General features: G+C 60.8%; 2 protein-coding genes across 2 annotated transcripts in view; both read left to right on the forward strand.

Annotated features, from left to right (window-relative positions):
* The first annotated feature begins 392 nt into the window (after window positions 1-392).
* LOC139826177 (vasopressin V2 receptor-like) lies at window positions 393-9,057 on the forward strand. Its single transcript, XM_071801201.1, has 4 exons — window positions 393-518; window positions 3,049-3,460; window positions 5,683-6,876; window positions 8,297-9,057. Exons 1-4 carry the CDS (start codon window positions 513-515, stop codon window positions 8,443-8,445), a joined length of 1,761 nt encoding a protein of 586 aa, XP_071657302.1. The 5' UTR covers window positions 393-512; the 3' UTR covers window positions 8,446-9,057.
* Window positions 9,058-11,038: 1,981 nt separating this feature from the next.
* The window catches only part of SMC1A (structural maintenance of chromosomes 1A), a 43,152-nt gene continuing 26,956 nt past the window's right edge, over window positions 11,039-27,234 (forward strand). Inside the window, exons 1-8 of the mRNA XM_071801253.1 lie at window positions 11,039-11,265; window positions 12,360-12,548; window positions 12,628-12,740; window positions 17,069-17,272; window positions 19,957-20,195; window positions 21,773-22,031; window positions 24,419-24,559; window positions 26,589-26,671. Coding sequence (XP_071657354.1) covers window positions 11,157-11,265; window positions 12,360-12,548; window positions 12,628-12,740; window positions 17,069-17,272; window positions 19,957-20,195; window positions 21,773-22,031; window positions 24,419-24,559; window positions 26,589-26,671 — 1,337 coding nt within the window. The 5' untranslated portion in view covers window positions 11,039-11,156. The remainder of the gene's footprint in view (window positions 11,266-12,359; window positions 12,549-12,627; window positions 12,741-17,068; window positions 17,273-19,956; window positions 20,196-21,772; window positions 22,032-24,418; window positions 24,560-26,588; window positions 26,672-27,234) is intronic.

The raw sequence follows: 27,234 nt of genomic DNA on the forward strand, positions 1-27,234 counted from the left end.
CCGAGCGCCTGGGTCCCCCACGGACGCCTGGGTCCCCTCCCAGTCTCTTCCAGTTCCAGGCCATAAACCTTTATGGGACTGACCCCCCCACCCGGACGCCTGGGTCCCCTAGGGCAGTGTGGGGGTGGGGGGGGGGCACCCGGACGCCTGGGTCCCTTTATCAAGATATTTTGGGGAATGAGGAAGAAATTGATAAGACACCCCCCCCACCCCCCCCGTGACGTCACAGCGCAGTGGGGGGGTTCCCTACCCGGACGCCTGGGTCCCCTGGGGGTAAAGCCGGGTGGGGGGGGTACCCGGACGCCTGGGTCCCCCGGGGGTAAAGCCGGGTGGGGGGGGTACCCGGACGCCTGGGTCCCCTGGGGGTAAAGCCGGGTGGGGGGGGTACCCGGACGCCTGGGTCCCCTCCCAGTCCGCCCAGTGCTCTCCCAGTCCCACCAGCAGCCGCTTCACTGCTGCCAAAGGGGACCCAGGCGTTCGGGGAGCGCCCCCCGCCCCCCCCCCAACCAAATATGGAGGTAAGAGGGGACCCAGGCGTCCGGGGCGCTGCCCTTGTTGCCCCCACCCCCTCTCTAAGCGCCCCCAAAGCCCCCATAGAACCCCCAAAACCCCACCCCCCATAGACCCCCTAACCCCCCCTTCTCCCCATAGACCCCCCCCATAGCTCCCCCCTAACCCCCCCCTTTCTCCCAATAGAACCCCCAAACCCCCCCCCCAAGCCCCCCCTCTACCCCCAGACCCCCCCCGGTACCCCCAAACCCCCCCAAACCCCCCCCACCTCCTAACCCCCTTTTCTCCCCATAGACCCCCATAACCCCCCCCAAAACCCCCCTAACCCCCCCCTTCTCCCCAGACCCCCCACCCCCCCAAACCAGCCCCTTTCCCCCCCCCATAGACCCCCCCTTTCCCCCCCATAGACCCCCCTAACTCCCCCATAACCCCCCCCATAGACCCCCCTTTTCTCCCCATAGACCCCCATAACCCCCCCAAAACCCCCCCCTCCCCAGACCCCCCAACCCCCCTTTCCCCCATAGACCCCCAACCCCCCCAAACCAGCCCCTTTCCCCCCCATAGACCCCCATAACTCCCCCATAACCCCCCCATAGACCCCCCTTTTCTCCCCATAGACCCCCCTAAGTCCCCCATAACCCCCCCATAGACCCCCCTTTCCCCCCATAGACCCCCCTAACCTCCCCCTTTTCTCCCCGTAGACCCCCCTAACTCCCCCATAACCCCCCCATAGACCCCCCTAACCTCCCCCTTTCCTCCCCATAGACCCCCATGACCCCCCTTTTGTCCCCATAGACCTCCCTAACCCCCCCATACCCCCCTTTCCCCCCCATAGACCCCCCTAACTCCCCCATAACCCCCCCATAGACCCCCCTTTTCTCCCCATAGACCCCCCTGACCCCCCTTTTCTCCCCATAGACCCCCCTAACTCCCCCATAACCCCCCCATAGACCCCCCTTTGCCCCCATAGACCCCCCCTTTTCCCCCCATAGACCCCCCTAACTCCCCCATACCCCCCCCATAGACCCTCCTTTCCCCCCCATAGACCCCCCCTTTTCCCCCCATAGACCCCCCTAACCCCCCCCCTTTGCTCCCCATAGACTCCCCTGACCCCCCTTTTCTCCCCATAGACCCCCCTAACTCCCCCATAACCCCCCCATAGACCCCCCTTTCCCCCCCATAGACCCCCCCTTTCCCCCCCATAGACCCCCCTAACTCCCCCATAACCCCCCCATAGACCCCCCTTTCCCCCCATAGACCCCCCTGACCCCCCTTTTCTCCCCATAGAGCCCCCTAACCCCCCCATACCCCCTTTCCTGACCCCCCTTTCCCCCCCATAGACCCCCCTTTCCCCCCCATAGACCCCACTTTCCCCCCCATAGACCCCCCTAACTCCCCCATAACCCCCCCATAGACCCCCCTTTCCTCCCCATAGACCCCCCTGACCCCCCTTTTCTCCCCATAGACCCCCCTAACTCCCCCCATAACCCCCCCTGACCCCCCTTTCCCCCCCATAGACCCCCCTTTTCCCCCCATAGGCCCCCCTAACCCCCCCATACCCCCCTTTCCTTACCCCCCTTTCCCCCCCATAGACCCCCCTAACTCCCCCCATAACCCCCCATAGACCCCCCTAACTCCCCCCATAACCCCCCATAGACCCCCCTAACTCCCCCCATAACCCCCCCATAGACCCCCCTAACTCCCCCATAGACCCCCCTAACCCCCCCCTTTTCTCCCCATAGACCCCCCTAACTCCCCCATAACCCCCCCATAGACCCCCCTTTCCCCCCCATAGACCCCCCTAACTCCCCCATAACCCCCCCCATAGACCCCCCTAACCCCCCCATACCCCCCTTTCCCCCCCATAGACCCCCCTAACTCCCCCATAGACCCCCCTAACCCCCCCCTTTTCTCCCCATAGACCCCCCTGACCCCCCTTTTCTCCCCATAGAGCCCCCTAACCCCCCCATACCCCCTTTCCTGACCCCCCTTTCCCCCCCATAGACCCCACTTTCCCCCCCCATAGACCCCCCTAACTCCCCCATAACCCCCCCATAGACCCCCCTTTCCTCCCCATAGACCCCCCTGACCCCCCTTTTCTCCCCATAGACCCCCCTAACTCCCCCATAACCCCCCCCATAGACCCCCCTTCCCCCCCATAGACCCCCTCTTTTCTCCCCATAGACCCCCCCTTTTCCCCCCATAGGCCCCCCTAACCCCCCCATACCCCCCTTTCCTTACCCCCCTTTCCCCCCCATAGACCCCCCTAACTCCCCCCATAACCCCCCCATAGACCCCCCTAACTCCCCCCATAACCCCCCATAGACCCCCCTAACTCCCCCCATAACCCCCCCATAGACCCCCCTAACTCCCCCATAGACCCCCCTAACCCCCCTCTTTTCTCCCCATAGACCCCCCTAACCCCCCCATACCCCCCTTTCCTGACCCCCCTTTCCCCCCCATAGACCCCCCTTTCCCCCCCATAGACCCCCCCTTTCCCCCCCATAGACCCCCCTGACCCCCCTTTTCTCCCCATAGACCCCCCCGGCTCCCCCCAGCCCATCGGGCACCCCCTGGCCCCCCCGGGACGTGGCCTTGGCCGCAGCCGAAGTCGCCGTCCTGGCCGTGGTCTTGACCTTGGCCCTGGCCGGGAACGTCCTGGTGCTGGTGGCCTTGACCCGGGGTCAAGGTCCCAGCCGCCCCCGCCCGGCCGCCCCCTTGCGCCGTTACCTTTGTCACCTCAGCGTGGCCGACCTGGGGGTGGCGGGGGGACAAGTGTTGCCCCAATTGCTTTGGGACGTCACCGATCGCTTCCGGGGACCCGACGTCCTTTGTCGTGTCACCAAGTACCTGCAAGGGGTGGCCATGTTCGCCTCGGCCTATGTGGCCGTGGCCATGGCCTACGACCGGCACCGGGCCATCTGTAGACCCCTAGGGGGACATTGGGGACGTGGGGGACATGGGGGGGGTGGGGGAAGGAGGAGGGGGGGGTGGGGGAGGTGGGGATGTGGGGGAAGCGGGGGTGGCACGCGGGGGAGGGGGGGGTGTTGGGGGGGGAGGGGGGGGGATGATGGGGACAATGGGGAGGGGGCTCGGGGACACCTTGGGGACAATGGGGATGGGGTGTGTAGAGTCATTGGGGTCAATGGGGACAATGGGGATGGGGTGAGTAGAGTCATTGGGGACAATGGGGACAATGGGGATGGGGTGTGTAGAGTCATTGGGGTCATTGGGGACAATGGGGACAATGGGGACAATGGGGACAATGGGGATGGGGTGCGTAGAGTCATTGGGGACAATGGGGACAATGGGGATGGGGTGAGTAGAGTCATTGGGGACAATGGGGACAATGGGGATGGGGTGTGTAGAGTCATTGGGGACAATGGGGACAATGGGGACAATGGGGATGGGGTGCGTAGAGTCATTGGGGACAATGGGGACAATGGGAATGGGGTGAGTAGAGTCATTGGGGTCAATGGGGACAATGGGGACAATGGGGACAATGGGGACAATGGGGATGGGGTGAGTAGAGTCATTGGGGTCAATGGGGACAATGGGGACAATGGGGATGGGGTGCGTAGAGTCATTGGGGTCATTGGGGACAATGGGGACAATGGGGATGGGGTGAGTAGAGTCATTGGGGTCAATGGGGACAATGGGGACAATGGGGACAATGGGGACAATGGGGACAATGGGAATGGGGTGTGTAGAGTCATTGGGGTCAATGGGGACAATGGGGACAATGGGGACAATGGGGAGGGGGTGTATAGAGTCATTGGGGTCATTGGGGACAATGGGGACAATGGGGATGGGGTGCGTAGAGTCATTGGGGTCAATGGGGACAATGGGGACAATGGGGACAATGGGGACAATGGGGAGGGGGTGTATAGAGTCATTGGGGTCATTGGGGACAATGGGGACAATGGGGATGGGGTGCGTAGAGTCATTGGGGTCAATGGGGACAATGGAGCTCGGGGACACATTGGGGACAATGGGGATGGGGTGCATAGGGCCATGGGGGACACTGGGGACACTGGGGAAAGGACACATAGAGTCACTGGGTGCTGGCGATGGGGACGTGGGGACATTGGGGACACTGGGGATGGGGTGTGGGGACACATCAGGTGTTGGGGACGGAGACGTGGGGACACTGGGGACACTGGGGATGGGGCACAGCGGGACAATGGGGACACTGGTGACAGCAAGGGTGGCACGTGGGGACAATTGGGGTGCTGGGGACGTGGGGACAACGGGGACAACGGGAATGGGGAGCAGAGACCTGGGTGTTGGGGATGTGGGGACACTGGGGACATTGGGGACAATGGGGACGATGGGGACAGGGTGCGGGGACACGGATGTTGGGGATGTGGGGACATTGGGGACAATGGGGACGGGGCGCGGGGACGCAGGGACACCTGGGATGGCACCTGGGAACCCACCGGGGGCTGGGGACAAGGGGACAATGGGGACAATGGGGACAATGGGGACACGGCCACCGCCACGGCGCCTCTGTGCCCCCCGGGTCCCCCCGTGGGGCCACCGAGCCCCAATGGCACCGTGGTGGCCACAGAGCCCCCCGTGACCACAGTGTCCCCAGCCCCCCATGTCCCCCTGATGTCACCGTCACCCCCCTCGTCCCCCCAGGTGGCCATGAGGTGCTTGTCACAGGCCACCAGGGGGGGACGCGGGCCACCAGGGGGGGGTCACAGGCCACCGGGGGGGGGACGCGGGCCACCAGGGGGGGGTCACAGGCTACCATAGGGTGGTCACGAGCCACCATGGGGGGGTCACGGGCCACCATAGAGGGGTCACAGGCTACCATGGGGGGGACATGGGCCACCATGGGAGGGTCACGGGCCACCATGGGGGGGTCACGGGCCACCACAAGGGGGACATGGGCCACCATGGAGGGGACGTGGGCCACCTTAGAAGGGTCACAGGCCACCATGGGGGGGTCACGGGCCACCATGGAGGGGACATGGGCCACAATGGGGGGGACATGGGCCACCATAGAGAGGTCACAGGCTACCATGGGGGGGACATGGGCCACCATGGGGGGGTCACAAGCCACCATGGGGGGGTCACGGGCCACCATGGAGGGGACATGGGCCACCATAGAGGGGTCACAGGCCACCATGGGGGGGACATGGGCCACCATGGGGGCATCACAAGCCACCATGGGGGGGTCACGGGCCACCACAAGGTGGTCCCAAGCCACCGTAGGTGGGTCCCAAGCCACCATAGGAGGGCCACAAGCCACCATGGGGGGGTCACAAGCCGCCATGAGTTGGCCACAAGTCACCATAGGAGGGTCACAGGCCACCATAGGGGGGACATGGGCCACCATAAGGGGGTCCCAAGCCACTATGAGGGGATCAGAAGCCACCATGGGGGGGACATGGGCCACCATAGGGGGGTCCCAAGCCACTATGGGGGGATCAGAAGCCACCATAGGGGCGTCACAAGCCACCATGGGTTGTCCACAAGCCACCATAGGGGTGTCCCAAGCCACCACAGGTTGCCCACAAGCCCCCATAGGGATGTCCCAAGCCCCCATAGGAGTCTCAGAAGCCACCATAGGGGTGTCCCAAGCCATCATAGGGGCATCACAAGCCACCACGGGTTGCCCACAAGCCACCATAGGGGTGTCCCAAGCCACCACAGGTTGCCCACAAGCCACCATAGGGATGTCCCAAGCCCCCATAGGAGTCTCAGAAGCCACCATAGGGGTCTCAGAAGCCACCATAGGGGTGTCCCAAGCCACCATAGGGGTGTCCCAAGCCCCCACAGGCTCATCCCAAGCCCCCAGCAGCCATTCCCGGGCCACCATGCGCTATCTCCAGGCCACCATAGGGTGTCTGGGGACCACCATAGGGTATCTCCGGACCACCATAGGGTATCTCCGGACCACCATAGGGTATCTGGGGGCCACCATAGGGTATCTGGGGGCCACCATAGGGTGGCTCCGGGCCACGGCCACGCGCGTGCGGTCACGCTGGGGCCCGCTGGCCACGGCCTGGACGCTGGCGCTGCTGTTCGGGCTGCCCCAGGTCGGCATCTTTGGCCAGCGGGAGGTGGGGGCCGGCGAACGCGACTGCTGGGCCACCTTCGTGCAGCCCTGGGGGGCCCGCGCCTACGTGACCTGGGTGGCCCTGGCGGTGCTGGTGGCCCCGGCGGCGCTGCTGGGGGGGCTGCAGGTGGCGGTGACGCGGGCGCTGAGGGGACACAGGGGACAGGGGCTGGGGAGGGCGAGGGCCAAGAGCCACCGCATGGCCATGGTGGTGCTGGGGGTGTACGTGGGGTGCTGGGCCCCCTTCTTCTGCGCGCAGCTCTGGGCCGTCTGGGACCCCCGGGCGCCTGTTGAAGGTGAGGGGGGGGGACAAATGTTTGGGGATGTGGGGGGACGTTGGGGGACGTGGGGGGGTGGGGAGGGGGGGATGGGGTTGGGGAGGTGGGGATGGGGTTGGGGACACGGGGATGGGGATGGGGACGTGGGGATGGGGACATGGGGATGGGGTTGGGGATGTGGGGTTGGGGTTGGGGATGTGGGGATGGGGTTGGGGACATGGGGATGGGGACATGGGGATGGGGTTGGGGATGTGGGGTTGGGGTTGGGGATGTGGGGATGGGGTTGGGGACATGGGGATGGGGACATGGGGATGGGGACATGGGGATGGGGTTGGGGACATGGGGATGGGGACGTGGGGTTGGGGTTGGGGACGTGGGGTTGGGGTTGGGGATGTGGGGACATGGGGACATGGGGATGGGGTTGGGGGTGTGGGGATGGGGTTGGGGATGTGGGGACATGGGGACATGGGGATGGGGTTGGGGGTGTGGGGATGGGGATGTGGGGATGGGGTTGGGGATGTGGGGATGGGGACGTGGGGATGGGGTTGGGGACATGGGGATGGGGACGTGGGGATGGGGTTGGGGACATGGGGATGGGGACATGGGGATGGGGTTGGGGATGTGGGGATGGGGACATGGGGGTGGGGATGGGGACGTGGGGATGGGGTTGGGGACATGGGGATGGGGACATGGGGATGGGGTTGGGGACATGGGGATGGGGACGTGGGGATGGGGTTGGGGACGTGGGGATGGGGTTGGGGATGTGGGGACATGGGGACATGGGGATGGGGTTGGGGGTGTGGGGATGGGGATGTGGGGATGGGGTTGGGGACATGGGGATGGGGTTGGGGACGTGGGGATGGGGTTGGGGACATGGGGATGGGGACATGGGGATGGGGTTGGGGACGTGGGGATGGGGTTGGGGACATGGGGATGGGGACATGGGGATGGGGTTGGGGGTGTGGGGATGGGGTTGGGGACATGGGGTTGGGGACGTGGGGATGGGGTTGGGGGTTTGGGGATGGGGTTGGGGACATGGGGTTGGGGACATGGGGATGGGGTTGGGGACATGGGGATGGGGACGTGGGGATGGGGTTGGGGATGTGGGGATGGGGACATGGGGACATGGGGACATGGGGATGGGGTTGGGGACATGGGGATGGGGTTGGGGACATGGGGATGGGGACGTGGGGATGGGGTTGGGGACATGGGGATGGGGACATGGGGACATGGGGATGGGGTTGGGGATATGGGGATGTGGGGATGGGGACATGGGGATGTGGGGATGGGGACATGGGGATGGGGACATGGGGACATGGGGACATGGGGACATGGGGATGGGGTTGGGGACGTGGGGATGGGGTTGGGGACGTGGGGAGATGGGGTTGGGGGTGTGGGGATGTCCCCCCGCGTCCCCCACGCCCCCGTGTCCCCGCAGGGCCCGCGTTCACCATCCTGATGCTGCTGGCCAGCCTGACCAGCTGCACCAACCCCTGGATCTACGGGGCGTTCAGCACCAGCGTGTCCCGCGCCGTGGGCCGCATCCTGTGCCCCTGCCGAGCCGCCCCGGGGACCCCCCGGCCATGACCGCACCGGGGTCACCGGGGTCACCGCGTCACCGGGGTCACCGGGGTCACCGGGGTCACCGGGGTCACCAGGGGTCACCAGGGACCCCCCGGCCATGAAAGCACTGGGGTCACCGGGGTCACCAGGGTCACCAGGGACCCCCCGGCCATGACCGCACCGGGGTCACCAGGGTCACCAGGGACCCCCCGGCCATGACCGCACCGGGGTCACCGGGGGTCACCAGGGTCACCAGGGACCCCCCGGCCATGACCGCACCGGGGTCACCGGGGGTCACCAGGGACCCCCCGGCCATGACCGCACCGGGGTCACCAGGGTCACCAGGGACCCCCCGGCCATGACCTCACCAGGGTCACCAGGGTCACCAGGGACCCCCCGGCCATGACCGCACCGGGGTCACCGGGGTCACCAGGGACCCCCCGGCCATGACCGCACCGGGGTCACCGGGGTCACCAGGGACCCCCCGGCCATGACCGCACTGGGGTCACCGGGGTCACCGCGTCACCGGGGTCACCGGGGTCACCGGGGACCCCCCGGCCATGACCGCACCGGGGTCACCAGGGTCACCGGGGACCCCCCAGCCATGACCGCACCGGGGTCACCGGGGTCACCAGGGTCACCAGGGACCCCCCGGCCATGACCGCACCGGGGTCACCGGGGGTCACCAGGGTCACCAGGGACCCCCCGGCCCTGACTGCACTGGGGTCACCGGGGTCACCGGGGTCACCAGGGACCCCCCGGCCATGACCGCACCAGGGTCACCTGGGGTCAGCAGGGGTCACCAGGGACCCCCCGGCCATGACCGCACCGGGGTCACCGGGGGTCACCAGGGTCACCAGGGACCCCCCGGCCATGACCGCACCGGGGTCACCGGGGTCACCGGGGGTCACCAGGGACCCCCCGGCCCTGACTGCACTGGGGTCACCGGGGTCACCAGGGACCCCCCGGCCCTGACTGCACTGGGGTCACCCGGCTCGCCAGGGTCACCGGGATTCACACCAGGGGTCACACCGGGGGTCATACCGGGGGTCACCGGGGGTCACTGGGGGTCACACCGGGGGTGACACCAGGGGTCACACCGGCCTTGCACGAGGATTGGAGCACGGGCGGGTGGATTCTGGCTCCCCCAGCCTGAGCCTGGGGGGGGCTCTTGTGCAAGGGGAAGAGCTCTTGTGCAAGGGGGTGGTTGTTGTGCAAGGGGGTGGCTCTTGTGCAAGGGGACTCTCGTGCAAGAGGAAGAGCTCTTGTGAACTGGGGGTGGCTCTTGTGCAAGGGGAAGAGCTCTCGTGCAAGGGGGTGGTTGTTGTGCAAGGGGGTGGCTCTTGTGCAAGGGGGGTGGCTCTTGTGCAAGGGGACTCTTGTGCAAGGGGACTCTTGTGCAAGGGGAAGAGTTCTTGTGAACTGGGGGTGGCTCTTGTGCAAGGGGAAGAGCTCTCGTGCAAGGGGGTGGCTCTTGTGCAAGGGGGTGGCTCTTGTGCAACAGAAGCACCTCTTGTGAAAAGGGGCTCTTGTGCAATGGGAGGGTTTATGTGCAAGGGGGGTGGCTCTTGTGCAAGGGGAAGGGCTCTTGTGAAAGGTGGCTCTTGTGCAAAGGGGCTCTTGTGCAAGGGGAGCACCTCTTGTGCAATGGGGGTGGCTCTTGTGCAAGGGGAAGAGCTCTTGTGCAATGGGGGGCCCTCTTGTGCAAGGGGAAGGGCTCTTGTGAACTGGGGGTGGCTTTTGTGCAAGGGGAGGAGGGGCTCTTGTGCAACGGGGGACCCCTCTTGTGCAAGGGAGGGGGCCCTTGTGCAATGGGGCACCCCTCTTGTGCAATGGGGGTGGCTCTTGTGCAAGGGGGCTCTTGTGCAAGGGGACGGGGCTTGCACAAGGACTCACCATGACCTGGAATTCGCACGAGGATCTTTACACCGACAGCTTCATCTCTTCTGCAAGGGGCGGCTCTTGTGCAAGGGGGGCCCTCTTGTGCAAGGGGGGGCTCTTGTGCAAGGGGGGGCTCTTGTGCAAGGGGGGGGGCTCTTGTGCAAGGGGGGGCTCTTGTGCAAGGGCGTGGGGCTTGCACGAGGACCGAGAACTTGCTTTGCAATGGGGGGGGGGGTGGGGATTTGCACGAGGATCGCGAGGTCGTCGTGCAAAGGGAGGGGTTGCACGAGCGTTCCGTGTGCAAAACCCTCGTGCAAACCCCCGGCCGGGGGGGTGCAGGGCGGGTAAAGGGGAGCGGGACAAAGGGGGGGACACCCCCCCGCTTCTCTGTGCAAAAAATCATCACTAATAAACCAACTATTTGCCCAAAATCCCTGGGTTTTGCGGCGCCGCCCCCTCCGTTCCTATAGCAACGGGACGGTCCATTCCCTCCTCCCCCCCCCCGCCCCGCCCCACCTTGGTACGCTCCATGCAAATGACCCCGCTCCACCAATCGGAGCCCCGCATGCAAACGACCCAGCTCCACCACAGGGAGGGCGGGGAGCAGCGGGAAGAGTGACGGCGGGGAGAACCTATCAGCGCCGCGCACGCAACTCGCTGACCTATAGGAAGCGAGGGGGTGGGGAGTAGCGGAAGAGTGACGGCGGCGGGAGCCAATCGGCGGAGGGCGCTGCCGTCTCCCGCCGCGGCCGCCGTAGCCGCCGCTTTTCCCGCCCGTCCCGGGGCCGTTCGTTCCCCGTCCCCTCAGCCGTTCCCCCCGGGTCCCCTCAGCCGTTCCCCCCCCCCCAGCCGCCATGGGTTTCCTCAAGCTCATCGAGATCGAGAACTTTAAGTCGTACAAAGGCCGCCAGATCATCGGGCCCTTCCGCCGCTTCACCGCCATCATCGGCCCCAACGGCTCCGGTGAGGCCTTGCGGGGGATCCCTGAGTTCCATGGGGTGCCCCCCCCCCTCTTTTTTGGGGGGTCTCGCCCCTTTCCCGCTTCCTTCAGCCTCCTTTTCTACCCCCCCCATTCCCTGGGGTCCCCTCCCCATTCCCTGGGGAACCTCGTCAAGTTTTGGGGTCCCCCCTTGAGCCCTGGGGACCCTCCTGAGGTCTTGGGAACCCCCAGAGCCCTTGGGACCCCCTTCATTCTCCAACTCATTCTTCCCACTTCCTTCCAACCTTCCCCCTTCTGTGGACCCCCCTCATGTTTTGGGGTCCCCCCTTGAACCTTAGAGCCCCCCTCAAGTCTGGGGGACCCCCCTTGAGCCTTAGAGACCCCCCTCAAGTCTTTGGGTCCCCCCTTCATTCTCCAACCCATTCTTCCCACTTCCTCCAATCTTCCCCCTTCTGTGGACCCCCCTCATGTTTTGGGGTCCCCCCTTGAGCCTTAGAGCCCCCCCTCAAATCTGGAGGACCCCTCTTGAGCCTTAGAGCCCCCCTCAAATCTTGGGGTCCCCCCCGAGCCTTAGAGACCCCCTCAGGTCTTGGGGTCCCCTCTTAAGTCTTTGGGTCCCCCCTTCATTCTCCCACCCGTTCTTCCCCCTTCCTCCAATCTTCACCCTTCTGTGGACCCCCCTCATGTTTTGGGGTCCTCCCTTGAGCCTTAGAGCCCCCCTCAAGTCTTGGGGACCCCCCTTGAGCCTTAGAGCCCCCCTCAAGTCTTGGGGTCCCCTCTTAAGTCTTTGGGTCCCCCCTTCATTCTCCCACCCATTCTTCCCCCTTCCTCCAATCTTCCCCCTTCTGTGGACCCCCCTCATGTTTTGGGGTCCTCCCTTGAGCCTTAGAGCCCCCCTCAAGTCTGGGGGACCCCCCTTGAGCCTTAGAGCCCCCCTCAAGTCTTGGGGTCCCCTCTTAAGTCTTTGGGTCCCCCCTTCATTCTCCCACCCATTCTTCCCCCTTCTTCCAATCTTCCCCCTTCTGTGGACTCCTCTTAAATCTTGGGGTCCCCCCAAGCCTTAGAGCCCCCTGTCAACTCTTGGGGTGTCCCCCCCTCACCCCCATTTTCCCCACAGGTAAATCCAACCTGATGGACGCCATCAGTTTCGTTTTGGGGGAAAAAACGAGCAATTTGCGAGTGAAAACCTTACGGGATCTGATCCACGGGGCTCCGGTGGGGAAACCGGCCGCCAACCGCGCCTTCGTCAGCATGGTGTACTCGGAGGAGGGCGCCGAGGATCGCACCTTCGCCCGCGTCATCGTGGGTACGAGGTTTTGGGGTACCCCTTTGGGGGGGCAGGGTTTGGGGGGGCTGCTCTGAACCCCCCGAATTGCTGGGTGCAGGGAGTTCGTCGGAGTACAAGATCAACAACCGCGTGGTGCAGCTGAGCGAGTACAGCGAGGAGCTGGAGAAGCTGGGCATCCTCATCAAGGCCAGGAACTTCCTCGTCTTTCAGGTTTGGGGGGGTTTTGGGGGGGTTTGGGGGTCAATGGGGGGGTTTGGGGGGGTCTGGGAGGGTCAATGGGGGGGTTTTGGGGGGTTAAGTGGGGGTTTGGGGGGAGCAATGGGGGGTTTTGAGGGGCTTTGCAGGGGCAACAGGGGGGTTTGGGGGGTCTGGGAGGGTCAATGGGGGGGTTTTGGGGGGTTAAGGGGGGGTTTGGGGGAGCAACGGGGGGTTTTGAGGGGCTTTGCAGGGGCAACAGGGGGGTTTGGGGGGTCTGGGAGGGTCAATGGGGGGGTTTAGGGAGGGGAAGTGGGAGTTTGGGGGGGTCAATGGGGGTTTTTGGGGGGTTTGGGGGGCAATGGGGGAGTCTGGGAGGGTCAATGGGGGGGTTTTGGGGGTCTGGGAGGGTCAATGGGGGGGTTTAGGGAGGGGAAGTGGGAGTTTGGGGGAAGTTTGGGGGGGTTAGTGGGGGGGTTTGGGGGGTTTAGAGGGGGTTTGGGGGGGTCTGGGAGGGTCAATGGGGGGGTTTTGGGGGGATAAGTGGGGGTTTGGGGGGAGCAATGGGGGGTTTTGAGGGGCTTTGCAGGGGCAACAGGGGGGTTTGGGGGGTCTGGGAGGGTCAATGGGGGGGTTTAGGGAGGGGAAGTGGGAGTTTGGGGGGGTCAATGGGGTTTTTGGGGGGTTTGGGGGGCAATGGGGGAGTCTGGGAGGGTCAATGGGGGGGTTTTGGGGGTCTGGGAGGGTCAATGGGGGGGTTTAGGGAGGGGAAGTAGGAGTTTGGGGGAAGTTTGGGGGGTTAGTGGGGGGGTTTGGGGGGTTTAGAGGGGGTTTGGGGGGGTCTGGGAGGGTCAATGGGGGGGTTTTGGGGGGATAAGTGGGGGTTTGGGGGGAGCAATGGGGGGTTTTGAGGGGCTTTGCAGGGGCAACAGGGGGGTTTGGGGGGTCAATGGGGGGGTCAATGGGGGGGTTTAGGGAGGGGAAGTGGGGGTTTGGGGGGGTCAATGGGGTTTTTGGGGGGTTTGGGGGGCAATGGGGGAGTCTGGGAGGGTCAATGGGGGGGTTTGGGGGGTCTGGGAGGGTCAATGGGGGGGTTTAGGGAGGGGAAGTGGGAGTTTGGGGGAAGTTTGGGGGGGTTAGTGGGGGGGTTTGGGGGGTTTAGAGGGGGTTTGGGGGGGTCTGGGAGGGTCAATGGGGGGGTTTTGGGGGGATAAGTGGGGGTTTGGGGGGAGCAATGGGGGGTTTTGAGGGGCTTTGCAGGGGCAACAGGGGGGTTTGGGGGGTCAATGGGGGGGTCAATGGGGGGGTTTAGGGAGGGGAAGTGGGGGTTTGGGGGGGTCAATGGGGTTTTTGGGGGGTTTGGGGGGCAATGGGGGAGTCTGGGAGGGTCAATGGGGGGGTTTGGGGGGTCTGGGAGGGTCAATGGGGGGGTTTAGGGAGGGGAAGTGGGAGTTTGGGGGAAGTTTGGGGGGGTTAGTGGGGGGGTTTGGGGGGTTTAGAGGGGGTTTGGGGGGGTCTGGGAGGGTCAATGGGGGGGTTTTGGGGGGATAAGTGGGGGTTTGGGGGGAGCAATGGGGGGTTTTGAGGGGCTTTGCAGGGGCAACAGGGGGGTTTGGGGGGTCAATGGGGGGGTCAATGGGGGGGTTTAGGGAGGGGAAGTGGGGGTTTGGGGGGGTCAATGGGGTTTTTGGGGGGTTTGGGGGGCAATGGGGGAGTCTGGGAGGGTCAATGGGGGGGTTTGGGGGGTCTGGGAGGGTCAATGGGGGGGTTTAGGGAGGGGAAGTGGGAGTTTGGGGGAAGTTTGGGGGGGTTAGTGGGGGGGTTTGGGGGGTTTAGAGGGGGTTTGGGGGGGTCTGGGAGGGTCAATGGGGGGGTTTTGGGGGGATAAGTGGGGGTTTGGGGGGAGCAATGGGGGGTTTTGAGGGGCTTTGCAGGGGCAACAGGGGGGTTTGGGGGGTCAATGGGGGGGTTTAGGGAGGGGAAGTGGGAGTTTGAGGAGGGGTTTGGGGGGTTAAGTGGGAGTGTTGGGGCACCCCTGGATTGGGGGTCCCTTTGGGGTGTATCAGAGGGATTTTGGGGTCCCCCCATTTCAGGGCATCATGGAGTCCATCGCCATGAAGAACCCCAAGGGATGGGGGTCTTAGGGTGCATTTTGGGGCACTTTACATGGATTTTGGGGCCTGTATCTGAATGCTGTGGGACTGTTGGGGCACCCCTGGATTGGGGAGCATTTTGGGGTGCTCTGTGTGGATGTTTTTGGGGTCCCCCCCTTTTTAGAACGTGGTTGAGTCCACACTGATGAACCCCAAGGAATGGGGGTCCTAGGGTGCATTTTGGGGCTATTTGTGTGGATTTTGGGGCACTTTATATGGGCTTATAGGACCATACGTGTATTCGATGGGACTCGCAAGACACCCCTGGATTGGGGGGCATTTTTGGGGTGTTTTACATGGCTTTTGGGGTCCCCCCCTTTCAGGGCGTCATGGAGTCCATCGCCATGAAGAACCCCAAGGAATGGGAGTCTTGGGGTGCATTTTGGGGCACTTTACATGGATTTTGGGGCCTGTATCTGAATGCATTGGGACTGTTGGGGCACCCCTGGATTGGGGAGCATTTTGGGGTGTAACAGAGGGATTTTGGGGTCCCATTTCAGGGCATCATGGAGTCCATCGCCATGAAGAACCCCAAGGGATGGGGGTCTTGGGGTGCATTTTGGGGCACTTTACATGGATTTTGGGGCCTGTATCTGAATGCTGTGGGACTGTTGGGGCACCCCTGGATTGGGGAGCATTTTGGGGTGTAACAGAGGGATTTTGGGGTCCCGTTTCAGGGCGCGGTGGAGTCCATCGCCATGAAGAACCCCAAGGGATGGGGGTCTTAGGGTGCATTTTGGGGCACTTTACATGGATTTTGGGGCCTGTATCTGAATGCTGTGGGACTGTTGGGGCACCCCTGGATTGGGGAGCATTTTGGGGTGTAACAGAGGGATTTTGGGGTCCCGTTTCAGGGCATCATGGAGTCCATTGCCATGAAGAACCCCAAGGAATGGGGGTCTTGGGGTGCATTTTGGGGCACTTTATGTGGACTTTTGGGGCACTTTACATGGATTTTGGGGCCTGTATCTGAATGCTGTGGGACTGTTGGGGCACCCCTGGATTGGGGAGCATTTTGGGGTGTTTTACATGGCTTTTGGGGTCCCCCCCTTTCAGGGCATCATGGAGTCCATCGCCATGAAGAACCCCAAGGGATGGGGGTCTTGGGGTGCATTTTGGGGCACTTTACATGGATTTTTGGGCCCATATGTGGACTTGGTGGGACTGTTGGGGCACCCCTGGATTGGGGAGCATTTTGGGGTGTAACAGAGGGATTTTGGGGTCCCATTTCAGGGCGTCATGGAGTCCATCGCCATGAAGAACCCCAAGGGATGGGGGTCTTGGGGTGCATTTTGGGGCACTTTATGTGGACTTTTGGGGCACTTTACATGGATTTTGGGGCCTGTATCTGAATGCTGTGGGACTGTTGGGGCACCCCTGGATTGGGGAGCATTTTGGGGTGTATCAGAGGGATTTTGGGGTCCCCCCCTTTCAGGGCATCATGGAGTCCATCGCCATGAAGAACCCCAAGGGATGGGGATCTTGGGGTGCATTTTGGGGCTATTTATGTGGACTTTTGGGGCACTTTATATGGATTTTCGGGCCCGTATGTGGATCTGGTGGGACTGTTGGGGCACCCCTGGATTGGGGAGCATTTTGGGGTGTAACAGAGGGATTTTGGGGTCCCATTTCAGGGCATCATGGAGTCCATCGCCATGAAGGACCCCAAGGAATGGGGGTCTTAGGGTGCATTTTGGGGCACTTTACATGGATTTTGGGGCCTGTATCTGAATGCTGTGGGACTGTTGGGGCACCCCTGGATTGGGGAGCATTTTGGGGTGTATCAGAGGTATTTTGGGGTCCCGTTTCAGGGCGCGGTGGAGTCCATCGCCATGAAGAACCCCAAGGGATGGGGGTCTTGGGGTGCATTTTGGGGCACTTTATGTGGACTTTTGGGGCACTTTACATGGATTTTGGGGCCTGTATCTGAATGCTGTGGGACTGTTGGGGCACCCCTGGATTGGGGAGCATTTTGGGGTGTTTTACATGGCTTTTGGGGTCCCCCCCTTTCAGGGCATCATGGAGTCCATCGCCATGAAGAACCCCAAGGAATGGGGGTCTTGGGGTGCATTTTGGGGCACTTTACATGGATTTTTGGGCCCATATGTGGACTTGGTGGGACTATTGGGGCACCCCTGGATTGGGGAGCATTTTGGGGTGTATCAGAGGTATTTTGGGGTCCCGTTTCAGGGCGCGGTGGAGTCCATCGCCATGAAGAACCCCAAGGAGCGCACGGCCCTGTTTGAGGAGATCAGCCGCTCGGGGGAGCTGGCGCCCGAGTACGAGCGGCGCCGTAAGGAGATGGTGAAGGCGGAGGAGGACACGCAGTTCAACTACCACCGCAAGAAGAACATCGCCGCCGAGCGCAAGGAGGCCAAGCAGGAGAAGGAGGAGGTGGGTGCCCCGGAATCGCCCCGAAAATCCCCATCGAGCGCCCCGAAAAACCCCCCGGAAAATGGCCCGCGAAGAGTGCGGGGGAGCGGCCCGGAAAGGCGCAGATGGCGCCACGCGAAAGAGTGGGAAAGCCGTGAAGATCAGGTGGAAAGGACCCAAAATTGCGCCCCTAAGGACCCCAAAATTGCACCCCAATAACCCCAAAATTGCACCCCAAAGGACCCCAAAATTGCACCCCAAGAACCCCAAAATTACACCCCAAAGGACTCCAAAATTGCACCCCCAAAAACCCCAAAATTGCACCCCCAAAAACCCCCAAATTGCACCCCGAAAACCCCAAAATTGCACCCCAAGAACCCCGAAATTGCACGCCAAAGGACCCCAAAATTGCACCCCCAAAAACCCCAATATAGCGCCCCCAAAAACCCCAAAATTGCACCCCCAAAACCCCAAAATAGCGCCCCCAAAACCCCAAAATAGCGCCCCCAAAACCCCAAAATAGCGCCCAAAAAACCCCAAAATAGCGCCCCGAAAAACCCCAATATTACACCCCGAAGAACCCCAAAATTGCACCCTGAAAAACCCCCAAATTACACCCCCAAAAACCCCAATATAGCGCCCCAAAAAACCCCAAAATTGCGCCCCCAAAAACCCCAAAATTGCGCCCCCAAAAGCCCCAAAAGTGCACCCCCAAAAACCCCAAAATTGCACCCCGAAAACCCCAAAATAGCGCCCCCAAAAACCCCAAAATAGCACCCCAAGAACTCCAAAATAGCACCCTAAGAACCCCAAAATAGCACCCCAAAAAAACGCAAAATAGCACCCCAAAAACCCCCATATTACACCCCAAAACCCCAAAATAGCGCCCAAAAAACCCCAAAATAGCGCCCCCAAATCCCCAAAATTACACCCTCAAAAACCCCAAAATTGCACCCCAAAGGACCCCAAAATTGCACCCCCAAAACCCCAAAATTACACCCCGAAGAGCCCCAAAATTACACCCCCAAAAACCCCAATATAGCGCCCCCAAAAACCCCAAAATTGCACCCCCAAAAACCCCAAAATTGCACCCCAAGAACCCCAAAATAGCGCCCCCAAGAACTCCAAAATAGCACCCTAAGAACCCCAAAATAGCGCCCCAAAAAAACGCAAAATAGCACCCCAAAAACCCCCAAATTACACCCCTTAAAACCCCAAAATAGTGCCCCCAAAACCCCAAAATTACACCCCCAAAAACCCCAAAATAGCGCCCCGAAAACCCCAAAATAGCGCCCCCAAAACCCCAAAATAGCGCCCAAAAAACCCCAAAATAGCGCCCTGAAAACCCCAATATAGCGCCCCAAAAACCCCAAAATTGCACCCCAAAGAACCCCAAAATTGCACTCTAAGAACCCCAAAATAGCACCCTAAGAACCGCAAAATAGCACCCCAAAAACCCCTGAATTACACCCCTTAAAACCCCAAAATAGCGCCCCCAAAACCCCAAAATTACACCCCTAAAAACCCCAAAATAGCGCCCCCGAAAACCCCAAAATAGCGCCCCTGAAAACCCCAAAATAGCGCCCCGAAAAACCCCAAAATTGCACCCCAAAGAACCCCAAAATTGCACCCCCAAAAACCCCACTATAGCGCCCCCCAAAACCCCAAAATAGCGCCCAAAACCCATGGGAAACCCCTGAAAAATCATCTGGAAAAGCCCTGAAATGCGCCCCGAAAAGCCCCACATTAACCCCTGAGCTTCTCCTCAGATGCTCTCAGGATATACTTGGGGAACCCATATATAAGTATGTATATATATGGTATATGTATGTGTATGGTATATGCAGCCATAGCACCCTGAGAGGTCTGGGAAGCTAAGCAGGGTCGGCCCCGGTCAGCACTTGGATGGGAGACCAGCTGGGTCCAGTGGGGTTCTCCTCAGATACTATCAGGATATACTTGGGGAACCCATATATACACGTATATGTATGTATACGTATGTATATGTATATAGTACATGGGCCCATAGCACCCTGAGAACCCTTGGTCTGGGAAGCTAAGCAGGGTCGGCCCCGGTCAGCACTTGGATGGGAGACCAGCTGGGTCCAGTGGGGTTCTCCTCAGATACTATTGGGATATACTTGGCGAATTTATATGTACATGTATATATATAGCTGTATGTGTATATACGTATGCGTATATATGTATATATATGTATATAGTACATAGGGCCATAGCACCCTGAGAACACCTGATCTAGGGAAGCTAAGCAGGGTCGGCCCCGGTCAGCACTTGGATGGGAGACCAGCTGGGTCCAGTGGGGTTCTCCTCAGATACTATCGGGATATACTTGGGGAACTGCTATATACATATATGTGTATATATATATGTACACATACATATGTGTATATATAAATGTATATAAGTATGTATGTAAGTATATATATGTATGTAGTACATGCGGCCATAGCACCCTGAGAACCCTTGGTCTGGGAAGCTAAGCAGGGTCGGCCCCGGTCAGCACTTGGATGGGAGACCAGCTGGGTCCAGTGGGGTTCTCCTCAGATACTATTGGGATATACTTGGGGAACCCATATGTAGATATGTATATATACGTATATAGTACATGCAGCCGGCGGGGGGATCGCGCTGCATGCCCCTTGAGGTCCCTCCCACCCCCTAACACCCATCCCCGTGACCACCAGGCTGACCGGTACCAGCGCCTCAAGGACGAAGTGGTGCGCGCTCAGGTCCAGCTCCAGCTCTTCAAGCTCTACCACAACGAGGCCGAGATCGAGAAGCTCAACAAGGAGCTGGCCCTGAAGAACCGCGAGATCGACAAGGACAAGAAGCGCATGGACCGCGTGGAGGACGAGCTCAAGGACCGCAAGAAGGAGCTGGGCAAGATGATGCGCGAGCAGCAGCAGATCGAGAAGGAGATCAAGTGAGGAACGCCCCCCCGTCCCCGGCTCCGGTCTAAAAGGGGTTGGGGGAGGCTCCAAAATACCCCCAAAGTTAGGGAGTTTTGGCTGGGAAAAGGGGTTTGAGACCCCCTCGAAATTAGAGGTGGTGAGAAGGTCCGAAACGACTTCAAATTAATTGATGTTGAGGAGGAAAAGAGATTGAGACCCCCCCAAAATTAAACATGGTGAGAAGGTCCAAAACGACTTCAAATTAATTGATGTTGAGAAGGAAAAGGAGCTTGAGACCCCCCCAAAATTAAACATGGTGAGAAGGTCCATAACGACTTTAAATTAATTGATATTGAGAAGGAAAAGGAGCTTGAGACCCCCCCAAAATTAAAGATGATGAGAAGTTCCAAATGCTTCAAATTAATTGATATTGAGAAGGAAAAGGAGCTTGAGACGCCCGCAAAATTAAAGATGGTGAGAAGGTCCAAAACGACTTTAAATTAATTGATATTGAGGAGGAAAAGGAGATTGAGACCCCCCCAAAATTAAAGATGGTGAGGAGTCTGGGAGATGCTTCAAATTAATTGATTTTAATAGGGAAAAGGAGGTTGAGACCCCCCCAAAATTAAAGATGATGAGAAGTTCCAAATGCTTCAGATTAATTGATATTGAGAAGGAAAAGGAGCTTGAGACCCCCCCAAAATTAAAGATGATGAGGAGTCTGGGAAATGCTTCAAATTAATTGATTTTAATAGGGAAAAGGAGGTTGAGACCCCCCCAAAATTAAAGATGATGTTAAGTTCCAAATGCTTCAGATTAATTGGTATTGAGAAGGAAAAGGAGCTTGAGACCCCCCCAAAATTAAACATGGTGAGAAGGTCCATAACGACTTTAAATTAATTGATATTGAGGAGGAAAAGGAGCTTGAGACCCCCCCAAAATTAAAGGCGAGAAGCCCTGAAACCCCTTAACATTAATTAATTTGACCCAAAAAGGGAATTAATGACGAACTTTGAAAATGAAAGGGGAGAGATGAAAATGAAAGGGGAGAAACCCCCAAAATTCAAGGGGGTGAGAACTTCTGGAAATGCTTCAAATTAATTGATATTGAGGAGGAAAAGGAGCTTGAGACCCCCCCAAAATTAAAGGTGAGAAGCTCTGAAACCCCTTAACGTTAATTAATTAGATACGAAGAGGAAATTAATGACGAACTTTTAACATTAAGGGGGAGAAACCCCCGAAATTAAAGATGGGGAGAAGTTCTGGAAACACAGCTCTATTGTAAAATAACCCGATTTTCCCAGGGAAAAGGGCTCAGGACTGAACCAGGAGCTGAACCAGGAGCATCCCTGGTACATCAAGGGCAAGGAGAACACATCACTATTGTAAAATAACCCTATATTTTCTATAGGGAAAAGGACTCGGAGCTGAACCAGAAGCGTCCTCAGTACATCAAGGGCAAGGAGAACACATCACTATTATAAAATAATCCTATTTTCTAGGGAAAAGGACTCAGGACTGAACCAGGAGCTGAACCAGGAGCATCCCTGGTACATCAAGGGCAAGGAGAACACATCACTGTTATAAAATAACCCTATATTTTCTATAGGGAAAAGGACTCGGAGCTGAACCAGAAGCGTCCCCAGTACATCAAGGCCAAGGAGAACACGTCTCACAAGATCAAGAAGCTGGAGGCGGCGCGCAAGGCGCTGCAGAACGCGCAGAAGCAGCACAAGAAGCGACAGGGGGACATGGACGAGCTGGAGCGGGACATGGGCGCCGTGGAGAAGGCCCGGCAGGAGTTCGAGGAGCGCATGGAGGAGGAGAGCCAGAGCCAGGGCCGCGACCTCACGCTCGAGGAGAACCAGGTGACGCTGCCGCGGGCTGGTTCGGGGCTTGGTTGGGCCGTTGGTGGGTCTTGGTTGGCCCTAGTTGGGCCCTGGTTGGCCTTAGTTGGGTCTTGGTTGGCCTTAGTTGGGTCTTGGTTGGCCTTAGTTGGGCCCTGGTTGGCCTTAGTTGGGCCCTGGTTGGCCTTAGTTGGGTCTTGGTTGACCTCAGTTGGGCCCTGGTTGACCTCAGTTGGGCCCTGGTTGGCCTTAGTTGGGTCTTGGTTGGCCTTAGTTGGGTCTTGGTTGACCCTAGTTGGGCCCTGGTTGGCCTTAGTTGGGCCCTGGTTGGCCTTAGTTGGGCCCTGGTTGGCCTTAGTTGGGCCCTGGTTGGCCCTAGTTGGGCCCTGGTTGGCCCTAGTTGGGCTTTGGTTGGCCCTAGTTGGGCCCTGGTTGGCCCTAGTTGGGCCCTGGTTGGCCCTAGTTGGGCCCTGGTTGGCCTTAGTTGGGTCTTGGTTGGCCTTAGTTGGGTCTTGGTTGGCCTTAGTTGGGCCCTGGTTGGCCTTAGTTAGGCCCTGGTTGGCCTTAGTTGGGTCTTGGTTGGCCCTAATTGGGCCCTGGTTGGCCCTAATTGGGCCCTGGTTGGCCTTAGTTGGGCCCTGGTTGGCCTTAGTTGGGCCTTGGTTGGCCATTAGTTGGGCCTCTTGGTTGGCCCTCTTGTTGGCCATCTTTTTGGCCATTTGGTTGGGCCATTGGTTGACCCTAATTGGCCCTCTTGTTGGCCCTCTTGTTGGGCCTTTGTTGTCCTGTAGTTGGGCCTTGTTTGAGCCCTAGTTGGGCCTTTAGTTGGGCCTTGGTTGGGCCATTAGTTGGGCCTCTTGGTTGGCCTTTTGTTGGCTCTTGGTTGGCCTTGGTTGAGCCTTAGTTCGGCCTCTTTGTTGGCCCTTGGTTGGCCTCTTGTTGGCCTCTTGGTTGGCCCTGGTTGAGCCTTAGTTCAGCCCCTTTGGTGGCTCCTTTGGTGGCCCTTTGGTTGGCCCTTAATTGAGCCCTAATTTACCCTTTGGTTGGCCCTTGGTTGGGCCCCTTGGTTGGGCCCCTTGGTTGGTCCCATGGTTGGCCCTTTGGGTGGCCCTTTGGGTTGCCCTTGGGTGGCCCTTTGGTTGCCCTTGGGTGGCCCTTTGGGTGGTCCCTTTGGGTGGCCCTTAGTTGAGCCCTAATTTACCCTTTGGGTGACACTTGGCTGAGCCCCTTGGTTGGCCCCCTTGGCTGAGCCCCTTGGTTGGGCCCCTTGGTTGGGCCCCTTGGTTGGGCCCTTGGGTGGCCCTTTGGGTGGCTCTTTGGTTGAGTCCCTTGGTTGGTCCCCTTGGTTGGTCCCCTTGGTTGGGCCCCTTGGTTGGGCCCTCTGGGTGGCCCTTTGGTTGCCCTTTGGGTGGCCCTTTGGTTGGCCCTTAGTTGAGCCCTAATTTACCCTTTGGGTGGCCCTTGGTTGGTCCCTTGGTTGGGTCCCTTGGTTGGCCCCTTGGTTTGTCTCCTTGGTTGGTCCCTTGGCTGAGCCCTTTGGTTGGGTCCCCTTGGTTGGTCCCTTGGCTGAGCCCCTTGGCTGGGCCTCTTGGTTGGGCCCCTTGGTTGGTCCCTTGGTTGGGCCCTTTGGGTGGCTCTTTGGTTGCCCTTGGGTGGCCCTTGGTTGGGTCCCTTGGTTGGGTCCCTTGGTTGGGTCCCTTGGTTGGGTCCCTTGGTTGGTCCCTTGGTTGGGTCCCTTGGTTGGGTCCCTTTGGGTGGTCCCCTTGGTTGACCCTTAGTTGAGCCCTAATTTACCCTTTGGGTGACCCTTGGTTGGTCTCTTTGGTTGGGTCTCTTTGGTTGGGTCTCTTTGGTTGGGTCTCTTTGGTTGGGTCCCTTGGTTGGGTCCCTTGGTTGGTCCCTTTGGTGGCCCTTTGGGTGGCCCTTAGTTGAGCCCTAATTTACCCTTTGGGTGGCCCTTGGTTGGGTCCCTTGGTTGGGTCCCTTGGTTGGTCCCTTGATTGGTCCCTTGGCTGAGCCCCTTGGTTGGGCCCCTTGGTTGAGCCCTTTGGGTGGCCCTTTGGTTGCCCTTGGTTGGGTCCCTTGGTTGGGTCCCTTGGTTGGGTCCCTTGGTTGGTCCCCTTGGTTGACCCTTAGTTGAGCCCTAATTTACCCTTTGGGTGACCCTTGGGTGGTCCCTTTGGGTGGTCCCTTTGGGTGGTCCCTTTGGGTGGTCCCTTTGGGTGGCCCTTAGTTGAGCCCTAATTTACCCCTTGGTTGGGTCCCATGGTTGGGTCCCATGGTTGGGTCCCATGGTTGGGTCCCATGGTTGGTCCCATGGTTGGTCCCTTGGTTGGTCCCTTGGGTGGCCCTTGGGTGGCCCTCGGTGGCCCTCGGTGGCCCCGTGTGACCGCGCTGTGGGGGTGCAGGTGAAGAAGTACCACCGGCTGAAGGAGGAGGCCAGCAAGCGCGCGGCCACGCTGGCCCAGGAGCTGGAGAAGTTCAACCGCGACCAGAAGGCCGACCAGGACCGGCTGGACCTGGAGGAGAGGAAGAAGGTGGAGACCGAGGTGAGGCCCTGGGGACACCCCAACCCCCCCCGGGTCCCCCCAAGCCCCCCTGGACACCTGAAACCCCCCCCAGACATCCCAAACCCCTGTGGTTCCCCCCAAGTCCCCCTGGGTCCCCCCAGCCTCCCCCAGACACCCCAAACCCCCCTGAGTCCCCTCGAGTCCCCCCTGGACACCCCAAACCCCCTGGGTCCCCTCGAGTCCCCCCTGGACACCCCAAACCCCCCAGACACCCTGATCCCCCCAGACATCCCAAAGCCTCCTGGATCCCCTCAAACCACCCCAGACACCCCAAGCCCTCCTGGGTCCCCTTGAGTCCCCCCAGACACCCCAAACCCCCAAGACACCCTGAACCCCCCCAGACATCCCCAAACCTCCCTGGGTCCCCCCAAACCTCCCTGGCTCCCCCCAACCCCTCCCAGACTCCCCAAACCCCCTTGGGTCCCCCCAAACCACCCCAGACACCCCAAACCCTCCTGGGTTCCTCCAAACCACCCCAGACACCTCAAACCCCCCTGGGTCCCCTTGAGTCTCCCTGGACACCCCAAATCCCCCTGGGTATCCCCAACCCCCCCAGACATCCCCAAACCCCCCTGGGTCCCCTTGAGTCCCCCTGGACACCCCAAACCCCCCAGACATCCCCAAACCCCCCCAGACATCCCCAAACCTCCCTGGGTCACCCCAAACCCCCCCAGACACCCCAAGCTCCCCCTCGGTCCCCACAAACCCTCCCAGACCCCCTGAACCCCCCCAGACACCCCAAGTCACCCTGGGTCCCCTTGAGTCCCCCCGGACACCCCAAACCCCCCCAGACATCCCAAACCCCCGTGGGTCCCCCTGAGTCCCCCTGGGTCCCCCCAAACCCCCCTGGACTCCCCAAACCCCCTTGGGTCCCCCCAAACCACCCCAGACACCCCAAACCCTCCTGGGTCCCCCCAAACCACCCCAGACACCTCAAACCCCCCTGGGTCCCCTTGAGTCTCCCTGGACACCCCAAATCCCCCTGGGTATCCCCAACCCCCCCAGACATCCCCAAACCCCCCTGGGTCCCCTTGAGTCCCCCTGGACACCCCAAACCCCCCAGACATCCCCAAACCCCCCCAGACATCCCCAAACCTCCCTGGGTCACCCCAAACCCCCCCAGACACCCCAAGCTCCCCCTCGGTCCCCCCAAACCCTCCCAGACCCCCTGAACCCCCCCAGACACCCCAAGTCACCCTGGGTCCCCTTGAGTCCCCCCGGACACCCCAAACCCCCCCAGACATCCCAAACCCCCGTGGGTCCCCCTGAGTCCCCCTGGGTTCCCCCAAACCCCCCTGGACTCCCCAAACCCCCTTGGGTCCCCCCAAACCACCCCAGACACCCCAAACCCTCCTGGGTCCCCCCAAACCACCCCAGACACCTCAAACCCCCCTGGGTCCCCTTGAGTCTCCCTGGACACCCCAAATCCCCCTGGGTATCCCCAACCCCCCCAGACATCCCCAAACCCCCCTGGGTCCCCTTGAGTCCCCCTGGACACCCCAAACCCCCCAGACATCCCCAAACCCCCCCAGACATCCCCAAACCTCCCTGGGTCACCCCAAACCCCCCCAGACACCCCAAGCTCCCCCTCGGTCCCCCCAAACCCTCCCAGACCCCCTGAACCCCCCCAGACACCCCAAGTCACCCTGGGTCCCCTTGAGTCCCCCCGGACACCCCAAACCCCCCAGACATCCCAAACCCCCGTGGGTCCCCCTGAGTCCCCCTGGGTCCCCCCAAACCCCCCTGGACTCCCCAAACCCCCTTGGGTCCCCCCAAACCACCCCAGACACCCCAAACCCTCCTGGGTTCCTCCAAACCACCCCAGACACCTCAAACCCCCCTGGGTCCCCTTGAGTCTCCCTGGACACCCCAAATCCCCCTGGGTATCCCCAACCCCCCCCAGACATCCCCAAACCCCCCTGGGTCCCCCCAAACCACCCCAGACACCCCAAACCCCCCTGGTCCCCCCCCAAATCCCCCGGACACCCCCAAATCCTCTCCCCCCCAGGCCAAGATCAAGCAGAAGCTGCGGGAGATCGAGGAGAACCAGAAGCGCATTGAGAAACTGGAGGAGTACATCGCCACCAGCAAGTGAGACTGTCCCCAAAGTGTCCCCAAAGTGTCCCCAAAGTGTCCCCAAAGTGTCCCCAAACTGGCCCCAAAGTGTCCCCAAAACTGGCCCCAAATTCACTCCAAAACTGGCCCCAAACTTGGCCCCTGGCTCCTGTCCCTCTTGTTGTGTCCCCATCCCTGTGTCCCCATCCCTGTGTCCCCAAAGCGGTCACTGAGGTGGCCCCTGTCCCCATGCCCTTGTCCCCAAGGTGACCTCAGTGTCCCCAAGGTGGCCCCTGTCCCTGTGTCTCTGTCCCCATGTCTCTGGGCCACCCCTGAGCTGTCCCTTGTCCCCATGTCCCTTGTCCCCATGTCCCTGGGGCAGTTCCTGAGGTGTCCCCATGTCTGTGGGCCACTCCTGAGCTGTCCCTTGTCCCCATGTCCCTGGGTTGGTCGCTGAGCTGTCCCCACGTCCCCGAGCTGTCCCCATACCCCTGTCCCCATGTCCTTGAGCTGTCCCCAAGCTGTCTCCGTGTCCCCGAGCTGTCCCCTGTCCCCGAGCTGTCCCCTGTCCCCGAGCTGTCTCCCAGCTGTCCCCATGT

This window comes from Patagioenas fasciata, chromosome 36, assembly GCF_037038585.1.
Source record: "Patagioenas fasciata isolate bPatFas1 chromosome 36, bPatFas1.hap1, whole genome shotgun sequence".
NCBI lineage: Eukaryota > Metazoa > Chordata > Aves > Columbiformes > Columbidae > Patagioenas > Patagioenas fasciata.

What these genes read in the sequence shown, in the direction of transcription:
- LOC139826177 (XM_071801201.1), top strand. An exon ending in CCTAGGGGGACATTGGGGAC is followed by an intron (nt 3,461 to 5,682) that starts GTGGGGGACATG and finishes GGGCATCACAAG; the next exon opens with CCACCATGGGGGGGTCACGG. An exon ending in CCCCCGGGCGCCTGTTGAAG is followed by an intron (nt 6,877 to 8,296) that starts GTGAGGGGGGGG and finishes GTGTCCCCGCAG; the next exon opens with GGCCCGCGTTCACCATCCTG.